Source organism: Pteronotus mesoamericanus, unplaced genomic scaffold, assembly GCF_021234165.1.
Source record: "Pteronotus mesoamericanus isolate MK-2021 breed Mesoamerican mustached bat unplaced genomic scaffold, CSHL_Meso_final contig_20, whole genome shotgun sequence".
In the NCBI taxonomy this organism is placed as follows: domain Eukaryota; kingdom Metazoa; phylum Chordata; class Mammalia; order Chiroptera; family Mormoopidae; genus Pteronotus; species Pteronotus mesoamericanus.
The window spans coordinates 94,824,603-94,839,657 of NW_026555085.1; the positions used below are offsets into that span (position 1 = coordinate 94,824,603).

At 43.3% G+C, this 15,055-nt stretch overlaps 1 protein-coding gene across 1 annotated transcript in view; it reads left to right on the top strand.

Moving 5' to 3' along the window:
- MTHFD1L (methylenetetrahydrofolate dehydrogenase (NADP+ dependent) 1 like) overlaps positions 1 to 15,055 on the top strand; it is a 163,137-nt gene that overhangs the window by 17,721 nt on the left and 130,361 nt on the right. Inside the window, exon 8 of the mRNA XM_054570112.1 lies at positions 8,859 to 8,970. Within this exon, the coding sequence (XP_054426087.1) occupies positions 8,859 to 8,970 (112 nt within the window). The remainder of the gene's footprint in view (positions 1 to 8,858; positions 8,971 to 15,055) is intronic.

The following is a 15,055-nucleotide window of genomic DNA, read 5'->3' on the forward strand; positions in this document are numbered from 1 at the left end:
AAGGAGTCGAGGATCCCTCATTCGAAGCCTGGTATATATGCTCCCACTGCAAGGCTGATGGGGAAGGAGAGAGGAGAGTCGCCCTGTCTGTAAGGTTTCCAAGAGTGTATGGAAGCCACAGGACCTAAACCAAAGCAAAACTAAAAGACAGTGTCAGAGAGAGTGGGTGTCCAGCTCTGGCCAGACCCAGCTCCTACTCTGGTCCTCGCCTTTAATTAATGTCACAGGGAGGGAGCCCTTTCGCTCTGCAGCAGTGGACCTCTGCCTTCCCATGATTCCTCTGTTACTCGGAAGCCACTTTACTTCGTATCACGTCTCCTGGGAATTTCTGGTTTACCCATTATTCCTTCCAGGTCCTACAATTTTGAGGAACAGTTATGTCAAGATAGTTAAATGGAAACGGACCCTTTGTCTGCCTGCCTAAATCAAAGGATATTCTTTGGATACCAATTATGCATAAAATCTCTGTGGAGCCTGTGTGTGAGGAATTGAGATATGCCTTTTTAGAGTTGTACAGAAAACAGTAGATTTCTGCATTAGGTAGCTTTGGAGCTTATGCCCATCTGAGTGTGTCATTGAAAATTAAGCATCAGTTTCCTGCTTTGTGTCTAAGCCTCGAAATGCGTTACACAATTATGTGGGGGTAAGGGGAGGGGAGGAGAGAATGCCTGGGCATTTGTCCAAATTAGCCCCGTGCTGCGGAGCGTCAGATGTCAGTGAGCAGAGCACTGGGCGTGATGCTTTTACAGGCGGCTGAGGACTGACCTACTTTCTCCAGCCCTACACTCAGTTTCCCAGGCCCCTGCAGTGGGCATGGGACAGAGCCATTGTCCAGTGAGAATTGTCCTAGATTTGGAGATATTCTCCTTCCTCACCCTAATGAGTTGTTCACCCTGATGCTAAAAGCCATCCGAGGTGAGAAAATGTTCTGCATTTTGCCCTTAGAGGGCAGAGTGGCATCCCTCTCTAGGGAAGAGGGCACAGGCACCAGGGGGCTCCGTGTGCCCTGCCCGCTCACTCCCCTAGCGGAGAGCCGCTTCTGCGTCCGTGTGAGACGCAGCTGGACTGCCATGGCCAGCGGTCTCCAGCTGTGACCAGTCGCGTCAACCCCAGCTGCGTGTATGAGAAATAATCTAGAAATAAGAGAACTGCTTTATTTTGTTTTTCTCAGAGGATCTCATTTCTCCTCCTTCTGAGCAGAGACCCTCAAAACTAAAAGAGAAGAAAGAAAAAATACAGGTCTTTTACATTTGAAGAATCAACGGTGTCTTTTTTTTTTTTTTTTTTTTTTTTGCAAAGCTAAATTATCACAAGTCATTTCCAGTTTAAATGTAGAGCATAGCATGGCTTATAAAAGGCTTTAAAAGTGATTTGGAAAATTCTAAATATATTTGTATTAGACCTATGAAATCTTGAAAAAAGAATAATTACTTTTCCAGGATTGGTTGGGGGGGAACCCTAGCTTTTAATCTGGACTTGTGAGTTATGTGATAATTCCTTTTTTCTTAATAATTTTTAATGCATTTGTCTTTTAAATCTTGTAAGAAATAACAAGTGTAATTATAAACCAAGAATACTATATACACTAGCTTTTCTGGAGATCTTTATTTCTTCATGCAGCTTGGAGTTCCTGTCTAGTGTCCTTTCATTTCAACCGGAAGGACTTCTTTTCACATTTCTGGGAGGGCAGGTCTAGTGATAATGCACTCCCTTAGCTTTTATTAATAAGCAAGTGAATCCTTTCTCTCTCATCTTTTTTAACTACAGTTTTGCTGGATATAGAATTCTCAATTCGCAGATTTTTTTTCCTTCTAGCACTATAAATATGTCATCCCACTGTCTTCTGGTCCTTAAGGTTTCTGATGAGCAGGATAATTTTTTTTTTAACAGGAGAGGCTACATTTAAACCAGTAACCTTGTGGTAACAGCAATCAATGATGGTGGCTAACAGTAATCAAGTTAGTGGTTACTGTGAAGCAGGTATTATCCTTTACTTATGTTTTCACACTGATTCCACACAGTCATCCTATTAGGCAGGATGCTCATTTTCCCTGTATCACAGATGAGGAAACTGAGTTTCAGAGAAGTAAATAGATTGCAAATATCTACAATTTTAAAATGATAGACGTGGCACTATAGCCTGTATTTTTAGTCACTGGCCCACATCCGCTCATATTCCAGATAATCACCTAAAGTCTTACCACTAACCTTTAAAACCCAGAAGCACCTGACAGCTTGGATGGGGAACGTCAGCAAGACCAAGGCCCAGACATTAGGCTTGTGCTGAGCTCGCTGTTGTTTCATGCCAGCAGTTAGTAATCCCACAGACAGACGGCCTTTCAAGAGAAGGACGCTGAACTGAGTGCCATTCCCTCCTCGAGGCCTGGGCTTGTCACCATCCCTTAGGCTCACTCCTCAGAAGGAAAGTGTGCACCTTAGTGGGGGCAGGGCGGGGGGCGCCCCGGTCAGAGGTGCACACATGCAGGATGGCCTCCTTGTTTTGGATGTTGGGGGGAAAGAGCCCCTGACCCTGAGTCACCATGATCTTGTGCCAAGTCAACACCGAGGTTTCCCAGCGGTGTGTGGTCAGGTGACCTGAGTAATGGAGGCCCCACGCTGTCTGACAGATGTTGGATACTCAGGGGCTGCAGGTGCTTTTGGATGTCAGCTCCCGTTCCTTTCACTGTTGCTTCTGCCTCACCAGGGCCATACTTATTAACACCACCTCATTAACACAAGGAGGTGAAGAGAGTCATTATAAAAGGCCCCAAATGAGGCCAGTTATGTTAAGCAGTGTTGAGAAAAGGGTTTGTAGAGAATCTACTAAAACGAATAGATGTGTGATCAAGAGGGGGCCATGTAAAGTCCCTGGCCTGGTGGCCTTAGATGGCTTAAGGTGGACATTGCACAGAGAACAAGAGCTCCAGGTTGTGTCCTCAGAGGACAGGCCAGTTCCATCACCCCCAGCCTCCTACAAGCACCCGCTGCTCCCCTTTCTCTCCCGCCAGCAGAGCCTCACCTCGTTTTCCACCCCTTCTCCTCCAGTGTTCTTGCTTTTTAAGGATACAGAATTAGAATACTTTAGTTGGGAGGTCTTAGCGTAATCTGTAACAACAGTGCACCTTACATTTGTGTAAAGATTTCATTTTCAAGGGCTTTTCATATATTATCATATTAACACTTGAAAACCAGATGTTAATAAGCAGGGGGATTTGACCCTGGTCATTGATGAAAAGGAACAGATCCCAGACTGGAATCCAGACCCCAGGGCTCCACCCAGAGTGCTCTTCCCGCTGCACCTCAGTCCTTTCTGTCAAGCGGAATGTCCTCGCTTTTCGACAGGGGCATCTGAGGCCCTGAGAGCTCCTCCAAGGTCGTAGAATGCAGAGATCTCGATCTGCGATCCGAGGTTCAGAATCCAAGAGCAAAATGTGCCAGGAAGCACAAAACTCATTCCCCACAGCCACATCAACCTGCATTTACTTGGACACGCTATAGACATTAAAGCGTGTGGTTAGCAGAATGAAGGCAAATCACACGGCTGTCCTGCCTCTGTGCTCGCTTAGTGTTGCTCTGGACAAGGTCACTTGGGCATTTCCTCATTTTCGTGCTGCGTAGCCCTGAGTCTTTGTCATGTTAGGTTCCCTCTCAACATGCACACACAGTCTTTTGTTGTCTCTCAGCCCTGCTTTTTAATTTTATTTATTTCTAGGGTATGAGGAGGGGAATTATTTTTGACAAATGGTTCAAACTATATCCATTACTAGATCTGAGATTGCATTTTCCCCAAATCTTGATACTTGTGAGTAACAAGGTCACTTGAAGAGAGATTAACTATCTTTTCTATCATTTTGGACACAACTGAATATCTTTGCTATTCTCTTCTCATACACTGCACAGTAAATACATTGAATGATGACGTAAGAGGTGAACTTAGGGACCTTTAGAGAAAGGTAATTTATTAGCCTTAGGGGGAAATTTTGGTAGATAAGTGCTGTAATCATAATCGCTTATTGTTCACTTTGGCTTATAGTCATTCTTTGTAGTCATTTTCTGATTTATGAAATAACCATAAGGTAGTTCTTAATTTTAAAGGCCAATAATCTGTTCTACTGATCACCAAGCAGAGTGGAAAAAAGAAACATAACCCAATTCCTGAAAGGAAAATTCTCCCCGGATGAGATCACTTTGCGCATGAACTGGGGGAATGTCCTTTTGCTGAAATTGTTATTCTCCTATCTAGCCAAAGTATTACAACATCTGAATGAAAATGGTTTGACATTCTTATTTTGGGGTATTTGCACAGCTATTTTAACATTTCTATTTGATAATGTGCTTAATATTTCAGAAAAATGTGGACATCAATCCATTGATACAAAGCAAAAATCCAATGTTCCATTAACACAAATAAAAAATTATACAGTCTAAGTTAGAATAATTTATATATAAACGGGCTCTGCTCATAAAGATTCTGCCCGAATAAAATCTCCATATTCAGAGAACACACTGCACCCAAATGGCAAGAGTTTATTGGGCGTGGCTGCCAATGCCTGTTTCTGTGGTAAAGCTACTGATGAATTTCTAATTGCAAAAAATGGTGGGGTTTTTTTTTTTGTTTTGGGGGGTTTTGTTTTGTTTTTTGGTGTTGTTTTTGTTTGTTGTTGTTTTGTTTTGTTTTTTGCTTTTAGTTTGCTTGGCCATTGGGACTCATTCAAACTGGTCAGCCACACACACCCCTTCCCCTCAGCCTGCATGGAAACGCCTCTTCTCCCATCCACCCCAGAGTCCCACCCACCACCCATTCCCCTCTGCCTGCCAGTTAAGAGGAGTCCTCCCCAGGGATGTACTTTAACCCTTTTCTTCCCATTCTTCCTGCTTCCCTCAGAGCTCTAACCCACGCTATTGCCTTTAACTACACCTGTATGTGGCGTATCCCAGCCCGTGTTCCCCTCCTTCCTGACCATCCTCAGCTCCAGGACCACAGCGTCCGCCTTCCTCCCAGCCGTCTCCTCTCTTGTATCTCAGTATCGGGCGTGCCCGCTCACCTGCTCCAACCCCAGCTTCCCAAGTCAGCCTCTGAGGACATGTCTGGTACTGTGAGGGCAACCAAAGATAGTGGCCCAGTATGATAGCTACTTGTCAGCAAGTTTGGAGATTCGGCAATTACTGAGAAAAAAAGTTACCTTTCATTTAAGAAGATGAAGAAAAACATCTAACTCTTTTTAGGACTTTGCCATGAGATAGTCAAGGAACCTCGATGCCACGTGAGCTTTCAGGAGCGCTCTGCCACTGCCGAGCACTGGGAAGAGTCTTCTGTGGAACATAATGTGGGCTTTCAAGTCGCTGAACCGGGCTCAGGCAAACCAGGTGAGGGGCCACCTCCCTTCCTGGGGAGCCCTCCCCGGACTTTCCGTGTGCAGAGAGCTGCCTGGCGACTCACAGGGACTGATCAGGAATGCCCGTGTTGATCCAGATGTTAAATACGAGCCAAACTTCCTTTCCAAACTGTGGGGGTAAGATAAGTAGAAACTGAGAGTTTAATTGTTTCTTTCCTATCCCAGAGGTTTTGCCCTTTGCGCCTCCACTTGGAAGCGGCCAGGATTTAAAAATAAAAATTGTAAGCAGGGACTTTATTGTTAAATCCTGGTGGCCTCAGTGTCTGCCCCAGGTGGCACTCAAGAGATGGCAGGTGAATGAGTGTGTTCACTAAAGAAGCCTGGATCTCTTATTCTCGAGTGATTGTAATTTAAGAATCCCACCTTAGCTGGAGAAAAGACCTGTTGTTGACTTTTTTAAAGTACTGTTCTTCATTTTGAACTGTATTTTCTGAACTGTGCTGATAACTTTTGAAGGATATAGGAACAGGTTTTATAGTCCCAGGTAATATAAACCACAGTTTTTCAAAAATATCTCAACTTTTTTTTTTTAACCCATCCCAGGTTTTGGTATACAGTATATACAAGTCTCATGCTTGAGATTCTCAGATGTCCCCTTTCAAAACACACCGATAGCAGTCTTCTACCCAAGGAGGATGGGGCTGTACTTTCTGTCGTTTAAACTTTAAAATGCGTTTTGTTTGCTAAATACAAAATTATGATGTTCCTTATAACTTTGCAAATCCCATCTTTCCTCCCTCTTCATGTTTCAACACTTACCCCCCCCTTAAAAATCAATGAGCTAGAGAAAAATATTTTTCATGTTATCTAAACTCCGCAGTCTTCCCATATGCTCCCATATGCTCCATGTTAAATGTCTGCATATCTGTGTCTTGCTATTGTTTTAACATTTGGTCTTCTGCCTGGGGAGCGGGCGGTTCCCTTTAAGCTGCTTCTACTCAATTCTCAGCAGAGCAAACAATATTTTGTTATGAGGTAAAGTTTCAAGCCAGGCTCTGGCCAGGGTCTTTCCCATTGGGGAGGAGGAAAGTAGAAACTGCCAGTGAGACGATAATTCTCCTTGAATTTTAGCTCATTAAAATCGTCTCTGGTCCTCAGTGGGTTATTTATTGATTTAAGCATCGAGCACTTTCCCTTTCCAGAAAGAATTAGCAGCTGTGATGTGATCAGTGCTGAGGGAGGAGGTTTTCGTCCTTTCTCTGTGGGACCGACTGTCCCCCGGCTGCTTGTTAGCACAGCCCACTTCGGAGTTGTATTTAGGGCGGAGTTGGGGGGCCGGAACGAGACTGCCAAGATTTATAGGTAATGAAAAGAACAGGTTGGAGCAAAGACACCACGTGTAGGAAACTAAGTGTTCTTAGGGGACTTGTGTGAACCTGGGATGCTTGGCTTTTTCCAAAATGAGCATTTCAGTCTTGTACATATTCACTTTTAATAGATAGTTTAACATGTTCTGTTTTTGTGCATGAAAATAGAGCAAAATGACGTTTTTTTTATCTGCTGATCATTGTCAATGGCATTAAACATCTGTGTTTCTCTTGAGCTTTACTGTAGTTAAATATCTGCACTGGTACAGGTAAACGAAGAAAGGCATTTTCTTATTCAGATGTGTAAAATCCTCTTTCCATAAGAACACTCCCCCTGCACCCAAAATATAACATCACCCAAAAGTCTAGCTGCTTTTCAGATCTATTTGTGGAGAACATGTGGCATTAATGCACTGGATTGTTGGTAATATGGGCTTTAAACATCTTAATTCGGCTTTACAGTGTTGTGGCCATGTACGACGGCATAAGGAAAGAATAGTTGCTTCAGTAGAGACTTGGCTGTTTAGTGTGATTTATAGAGTTGTTTCACTGAGACAGCATTTCAATGAGTCCACCTTCTTCCATGCCTTATTAAAGTATGAGACTGAGAAGCGACAGGCGCTGTTTGGCTCCTTAGTGGCTCTGCATGAATGTTAATTCACTTTGTCCCATTTGCATAATCAAATTGATCAAATGTTTCTGGGATGTTCCTTGGCTTTATCTGCTCTTTGGAAAGACATGCATTTAACTTGCTGTGTGCTCTTTCTCTGTCAGGGGAACTTGGAGCTGCCCTGGATCTTGGCCATTTTGTTTATAAACCCAGTAGGAATGTCACGGGTTTGCTTCCCCTCGCCGCCATCTCTTGTCCTGAGATGCGTACGAGACTTTAGCTGACAGTCTCTTGCCAGACAGTGTTGCAGACTCTCAGGCTGAGGAGCTGGCTGAGTTCTCCCCCAAAAGCTTCAGCGATCAGCCCACTGAAGCTGAGAAAGGAGCAGGACGCATGGAGCATGTTGGTTTCTCAGGTGGTTGGCAGCTGGTAGAGACAGGGCATTGAAATCTGTGGAAAGAGCAACGGAGGAAGGGCCATCGTTCCTGGAGAGCAGAGGGCAGGTAGCTTCCCTCTTTCTGTCTTATAGAGGATTCCAAGACTGGGTCCCTTAGGGCAAACGGGACATACCACAGACACTTACAATAGCTGAGCCGCAGTTTCCTCGTCTATTAAATGGGTGTAGTGACACCGCCCTCACACAGTTGGGACGTCCAGTGGGAGGTTGACAGCCCTGAGTAGACAGGCACAGATGTCGCAATTTCCCCCGAGGCTCTCTGGTTCCTCTTTCGCCTTTCCCTCCACATATGGATCTGGTCTCAGGTCATGGGTTGCGTTGCTGGTACCAAGACAGGGGGCCATTCTCTCGTTGCGCTCCACCCAACCATTTGCCCCACCTCTAGACATGACCTTCTACCAGACACGTTCCTCCAGCGCTGTGTTGTCAAAACCCGAACAGGACAGACATGATGAATGTGTTTTGTAGTAGTGGTTGCATTCTTTCCTTTTTCTCAGAAAAGAAAAAAAGGCAGTTTGACACGAGACTAACCAGAGCCTCAAGGAAAATGAGATTCTTTTTCAGGCTCTTGAAAACCCTTCCATAGACCTAGTACAGGTTCCATATGGCTCCAATCTTGATTGTACAGGCTGGAGGCCCCCTGCACTGGTCAGATCTGCAAGTGGCCTCAACACATCAAGTCCTGCCTTCCTCCCAAGCCGCTGTGTGAATCAGGGTGCCTCCCACCCCGGCGTGCCTTCCTGCCTCCTCCTTGGTCTGTAGAGTTTTCTTGGCCCCTCCCCTTTTCTTGACATTGCAATGGCTGGGTAAAACATGTAAACGGCAATACTGTGCGTCGTCCATATGCTGAGTGACTACCCTGAACAAAATCTTAGTCTTCTTTTCTTTCTAGGATATGATAGTCATATTCTGCTAATACTAAGATGGGCTTCATTAGTAAATCAATACGTGATTCTGTCCGTGTTATCAGTGTGGAATGAAACTCTGGAACAGCGTTTCATCTATTATGCTGAAATCATTTGACATAGATTGTTAATCACAACTTTATGCTACAGAGTAAAACGTGTGTGGTGGTTTTCTTTTTCTAGCTTCATGAGGCTGACATTGTGGTGTTAGGCTCGCCCAAGCCAGAAGAAATTCCCCTTTCTTGGATACAACCAGGAACTACTGTTCTCAACTGTTCCCATGACTTGCTATCAGGTAAATGTGTTAAAAACAGGTGCTGGGCTGCTGATAAAAACAGGTATGATTGTTATGGGACATGTTAACCTTATTCAAGAGTATGTTCCTGAAATGTTAGTCACTGTTTGTATACGTACACAGGATAAGAAACTGAGAATATTGATGTGCCGACCTTTTAGGTTACTGATATGGGAACCACATTATCCTGCAAAGAGAAGCCAAGATGCCAAGTGCAGTGGCTGCCTCTTCTTCCTCCTCCTCCCCACCGCTGGCCTCTCGCATCAAGCAGTCAAGTCAGCTGTGGCCTAAAGGAGATCATTTGTACATGCATGAGGTCAACTAAAAAACACTGCTTTCCACGGTCATTTAAAATGCGGCAGAATCCTTCCTCCCAGAGAATCTCAGCTAAACCTCCACAGAGATGAAAAAAGTTGCCAGAAGGGAGGGACAATGTAGATCAGCCCTCGTACGTCCCTGATTTCCCCTTGCAGTACCTGCCTCAACCCTGCCAAAGTCACCTTTAGAAACAAAAGCGGTGTCAGGATTGGTGCTCACACTTGACGGTGTTTGGCCAGGGGATCCGGGAAGGCCTGGACCACACCAGGCCCCCGCTAGGGCAGCTCGAGCTGCACCAGCAGGAGCAGGCCCACGGGACGTACCCTTCGCTCACTCTCCGAAGGACAGTCAGAGGCCAGGGAAGCTGTGGACCACACTCAGCCCACCTCCTCAGGTTCCTGGGTCAGTGCGAGAGACAGTGGCAAAGGGAGGCAAAGGAGCCGCCGCCTCGTTCCCTGTGGCCTCCAGGTGTAGCATGAAGAGGCAGGCTGTCCTGAGCAGGCCTGGAGGGCAGCGTTGTTTTTCCCCAGAGCTGGTCACAGCTGGGGGCCCAAGTAGGTGGAGGCCTCTGCCCTCTTCCACCTTGCCCGTTCCTCACTGGAGTTCTGCATCTCCTTTAGAGAATAGTACCCAGGAGAAAATAAAAATAACTTCCAATCCAGTCCCTCAAGAGAACTCTTTTACATTTTTATTTTCATAAAAAAGTGTTTAACTTAATTTTATGGGGTATTATAGAAGCAGAAGAAAATAATATGATACTATTGGGTTGGCCAAAATGTCCGTTGAGCCTTTTCTGCAAAATAAAAGACACATTTTTCATTTCAACCAATAACTTGATTGATTTGGATATTTTGAGTATATTGCCTATCTCCCACATGGTATAATGTTGTTTGCTCTCAGTTAACATTTTGATTTGATCACTATCAACTTCAACTGGTCTACCCAACCACGGAGCATCGCCCAGCAAGAAACCTCCAGCACAAAACTTCGCAATCCACTTTTGACATGTTTGATCAGTCACGGGACCTTCTCCATACACGGCAAAATCTTTCTTTATGTTTCACCTTGTATTTTCACCTTTCTTGAAATAGGTATAATGTGCTGAAAATGTTGCTTATTTTGTTCCATCTTCATACTAAAATGGCTACACAAAAATTCACCATTTTTGAAAAGTTTTTTTTTAAATGCACTCTGGTATGACAGCTATCACAATACAATCTAACAAAATTGTTTCAAATGAAGCTAAAGATAACTAAGCACTACTAGAGCCATTTTATGGAGAAAAAAACAAACGAACTCTTTGGCCAACACAATAAAAGCATTATTGAAACTGGTATAACTCTTTCTTCAAAGAGAAATATTGGATCTTCCCCTCTAGGAAGTATAGGGCCTCCCAAAATTGAGCAATCAGATTAAAATCCCCTTGGGCTGAGGGAGTTGGTGTGGATTGTAGAGGGCAAAGGAAGATGCTCAGGAATTTCCCAGAATGCTTGTGTACTCAGCTCTTGGGTAAAGAGCACATAGACGAATGAATCACTTAGGTGCAATACAATATGAATGTGGAATTAATGGTGCTTTTTTTTAGCAAATAGAAGGCATACTCTGAATAACTTCTTTGTAATAAATGTAGGCTCTGGGTATAACTTTATCTCCCCCTGAGAAATCAATGCCTAATTCATAATATAGTAGGCATGGCAGATTTGCCCCTCTGCTCAGAATCCTTGTTGGATTAGGAAAGTCAGTTATGACATTATTTTTTTCAGTGAATGTTTCTTTGTTATAATACTTACTTGTAGTTTTTTTTAAATTAGAGTTTATATATTCAGGACAATTTTGACATACTCCTGGCTGGAGATAGGAGAATGTATTTCCATGTTCTTTGGGATTCCCTTTGAGTCCCATGATTATACAAGGGGGGAACCCCAAAAACCTGGAATTTATTTATAAAAATTGTGTATTTATTCTTACATATTTAAACTTCCGTCACCCTCAAAGTGCTCCCCATTTGATGCAATACACCTATCCAGTTGTTTTTTTCACTGCTCAAGGCAGTTTTTGAACTTGTTGATTTTGATGCCTTTTAGTTCTTCTGTTATTTTTTGTTTCACCTTTTCCACATTGACAAAACATTTCCTGTTGAGGACTTTTTTCATCCAGGGGAGGAAAAATTGCTCAGGTCAAGATCAGGTGAATAGGGAGGGTGAGCATGGGGGTCGTCACGATTTTTTGTCAAAAACTTCTGAACATTTCAGCGTGGTATGGGTAGGTGCGCTTGTATGTCACCCATCATGAAATGGGCAAACATGTTGAAAGTCTTCAAAAACAACTCACTGAAGTCGAAAGCAGCCTCTCACAGCAACACCAGCTGGTGCACTGATGCACATAGGTTCCAAGAACACTCACCTAGAGGGGGAAGCCTGTACTGCAGGGGGCCTGCCCTCCAGAAGGTAATTCCAACTTTTGGGGGTCCCTGCCTTGTATGAAGGTGACAGATTTTTATTAGCGAAACTCTGCCTTATTTTTAATAAATTTGTTTGAGGACCTTTATTTTTTTTTTAAAGACATTTTTTGAAATAGTAGGTTTCAACATAACAACTCTCTTGGGGACAAGGGGCACACCAGGCCCTATGTTTCCATTTACCAGTTCTGTGTGTAGACCGATTGCAGTTAGTTTATTTTAAATGTATCTAGCCCAGTAGTACTTTCCTGGTTCTGAGTGCCCAGAACCCGGACTAGAACAAGACACGTAGTAGGTGCTCATTTAATACTTAGTGTTGGGTGAGTATATCAGCATGGGCTCAGCTCAGAGCTGTGCTCTGATTGCAGTTTTAAGTGAGTTGTAGGTTTAGAGACATCTCCTTGAGCTTGTCTCCCACGTGAAAGCAGGGCTGGCAGGGCCAAGCCAAGGATGAAGAATGCTGTGCTGATGAAACGGGCAAACTTTTTCAGCCCGTGCTGTTTATAATAGCGCCACATTCCTCAATAGTCAGAGTTTTAGTTTTAACAACCTTGATCAGTATGAAAATGTAATCTGTGAGTCAACTGATGAAGGACCCCCCCCCCACCGGCCATTTATATAATCCTGCCCCTTTGAAACAATGAATAGATTTCAATCATTAAAAGGAAAGATGGTTTTATTTAAACTTAAGAACAAAAGAGTTTTTTTAGTTCAAGTACGGTTGTCTCCATTTCCCCCCTGCCCCACCCACCCCCACCTCCCACCCTCAATCCTTCCCCACTCTGGCTTTGTCCATGGGTCCTTTATTCATGTTCCTTGATGACCCCTCCCCTTCTTTTCCCCCATTACTCCCTCCCCTCTCCCCTCTGGTTACTATCAGTTAAGAACAAAAGAATTTTTAATAAACTTGTGATTGAATGAAGGTAGGGTTTTATATGAAATTTTCATATTCATCTTAATGATACAGGGTTTTCCTACCCTTCTCCCCACCCCTGTAAAATAGATGGGATATGGTGATTTATGATGAGGTAATTCTATAGAGGCATTTTATTGAATACCTGATCTCTGGAGAGAGTTTCCTGATGGCTGATATCCCAGAAGCAGTGCTCAGAAAATAGTTATTCCTGACATGTTGGATCTGTTCACTCTTCTATGACATGATTCTGCTTAGATTTAAAACAGGGACATAGCAGTGTTCAGTTTTCTAGCTATATGAATAACTAATTTTTTTATTATTAAAGAATTATTTCAAATGAAAGAAGTGGGCTGTGATTTTGTAATGCTCTACTTACTAAAGCATGACCATTCTGTGCCCCAATAATGGCACAAGCCTTTATTTCCAAATGTACCAAGTGACACAAAGTAGAAACTGGCCTTATGTCGTGGGCCCAGAGAGCAGTATTAAAACAGCAACTCTGTGGGTCAGAATAGTTTATAGCATCGATTTAAGTGAACATAATTGTATTTAGTGTGGAATGGGGGCAGGACCTTGGGCTGCATCCCAGCCAGGGCTCCTGCTGATGGGCTGAGGGGTCCTGGGGCGCTGTGAGCTGTCCCTCCTGGAGCCTGAAGGACGTATAGTACTGTGGAAAGAACATGGAATTTGGGGTCAGCATTGGTCTGACTCAGATGAGAGGGTTTTTCGGTTTGTTTTAACTCTTAGTTGCACTGTACTTACAGGCTGTGTGACTTTGAGCCAATTACTTAAGCTCTCTGTTCTTCATTGTCCTCATGGGCAAGGTGGGAGCAAGGCTGTTGGGAGGAATAGATGAGATGCCCTGTTCAGGTGCCATGCCTCTGTCATAGTGGCTGCCAGTGAACGTGGTCCACGTCCTCATTCCACTTCTTCGTTGCCACGCCACCAGCACATAAAACGACTTTCAGACTCATGTTAGAGAATGTAAATTTATATCTGAAAAATCACACCTAAGGAGGCATGAGGGCCAATGAGATCCTGAGAATATAAGAAGGTAGCTTGAGAGCAATTAGGCATGTGTGTAACTTAATCATTATCCTGTTAGAGTTGGACTGTTTGCTTATGACTTTAGAACTTTAATTATTCTAAAGTCCATTGTATCTATTACCCATTTTCCTTAATTTTTCTTTTTTAGGAAATTCTAGATGTTTTTGACCTATCCCTGAGATATGTTGTTGCCAGTTTTTCTTTTATTTCAAATTTTAATTAGTTCTCAATAAAATATATTTAATGTTTTTTACTTTTTTAAAGGCTCAGCCATTTAGAATAAACAAGTCTGTATTAATTGCTTAATTTGGTTTCAGTGATTTCAAAAGTGCTGCTTATATAAGTTAACACTCACTTTAATTATATTCCTCTCTGAAGATTCTTACATTATATTCTTCTCAAAAACAATAATACATTGTCATTTGATAATGGAATTCGGATGTTTTAAGTTACAAGTAAGAAATTCTTGAGCATTGTCACAAAAATTATGCTGAAATTTTATTTATTGCATCTTACTGTTAATGTACTTAACTGAACATATTAACTTTACTGATTTAACTTAAAAACTAATCACCCATGCTTTTTGAAACTTTTATCTGTACTAATTTGTAATTTTTAGCTCTTCCTGTTTTCAGACCTTCACATAAATTTTTTTTGGTAACTTGTTCTCCTGGGGGCGGCGGGAATATCTAGAATTCAGTCTGTGGGTTCATACAGCACGTTTTTGCTAAGAAGGGTGTCCTCGGCCAGATTGCATGGAAGGAGAAGCTGAGCCTTTCCCCTGTAAGAGAGGTGGCAGGGACGTGGCAGGAGGTGGCAGAGGTTGCCACCGCCGCGCCCCCTCGTTTGTTCTGGCTCAGGGCCCAAAGCGCTCTCGGAACAGCTCCTGTCAAAAAAGGCCTGTTCTGATTTCCAGGGAAAGTATTGTAACACTTCAGCCTTAAATTTTCTTGTAGAAAGTTTGGGTATCATAATAAAAATTATAAACGAAAGGCTGTCTTTTAAAGTGATTCATTGGCTCGTCCCTGGGGGAGCCATGAGTTAATCGGGAGTGTTCGGTGGGAAGTGAGAAGACCCATGTGGCTGGGGACGGGACCCTTGCTAGACTCACTGGCCAAGTGCAGACAGCCCTCCGGATGGGGCCCGCCCTCGAGCAGGCGGGGAGTCAGATAATGCTTTCCTTCGCCATCCCCTTTAGCCATGAAATGTATTAAGGACATATTCCTAATTCATCAAGTTACCATCTTTTCTGGATTCAGAATTTTTAATTTAGTTTTAAGATGCATTGATACAGTTCATGTTAGCAAATTTATGAAATATGGAATAGTACACAGAAGAAAATAATA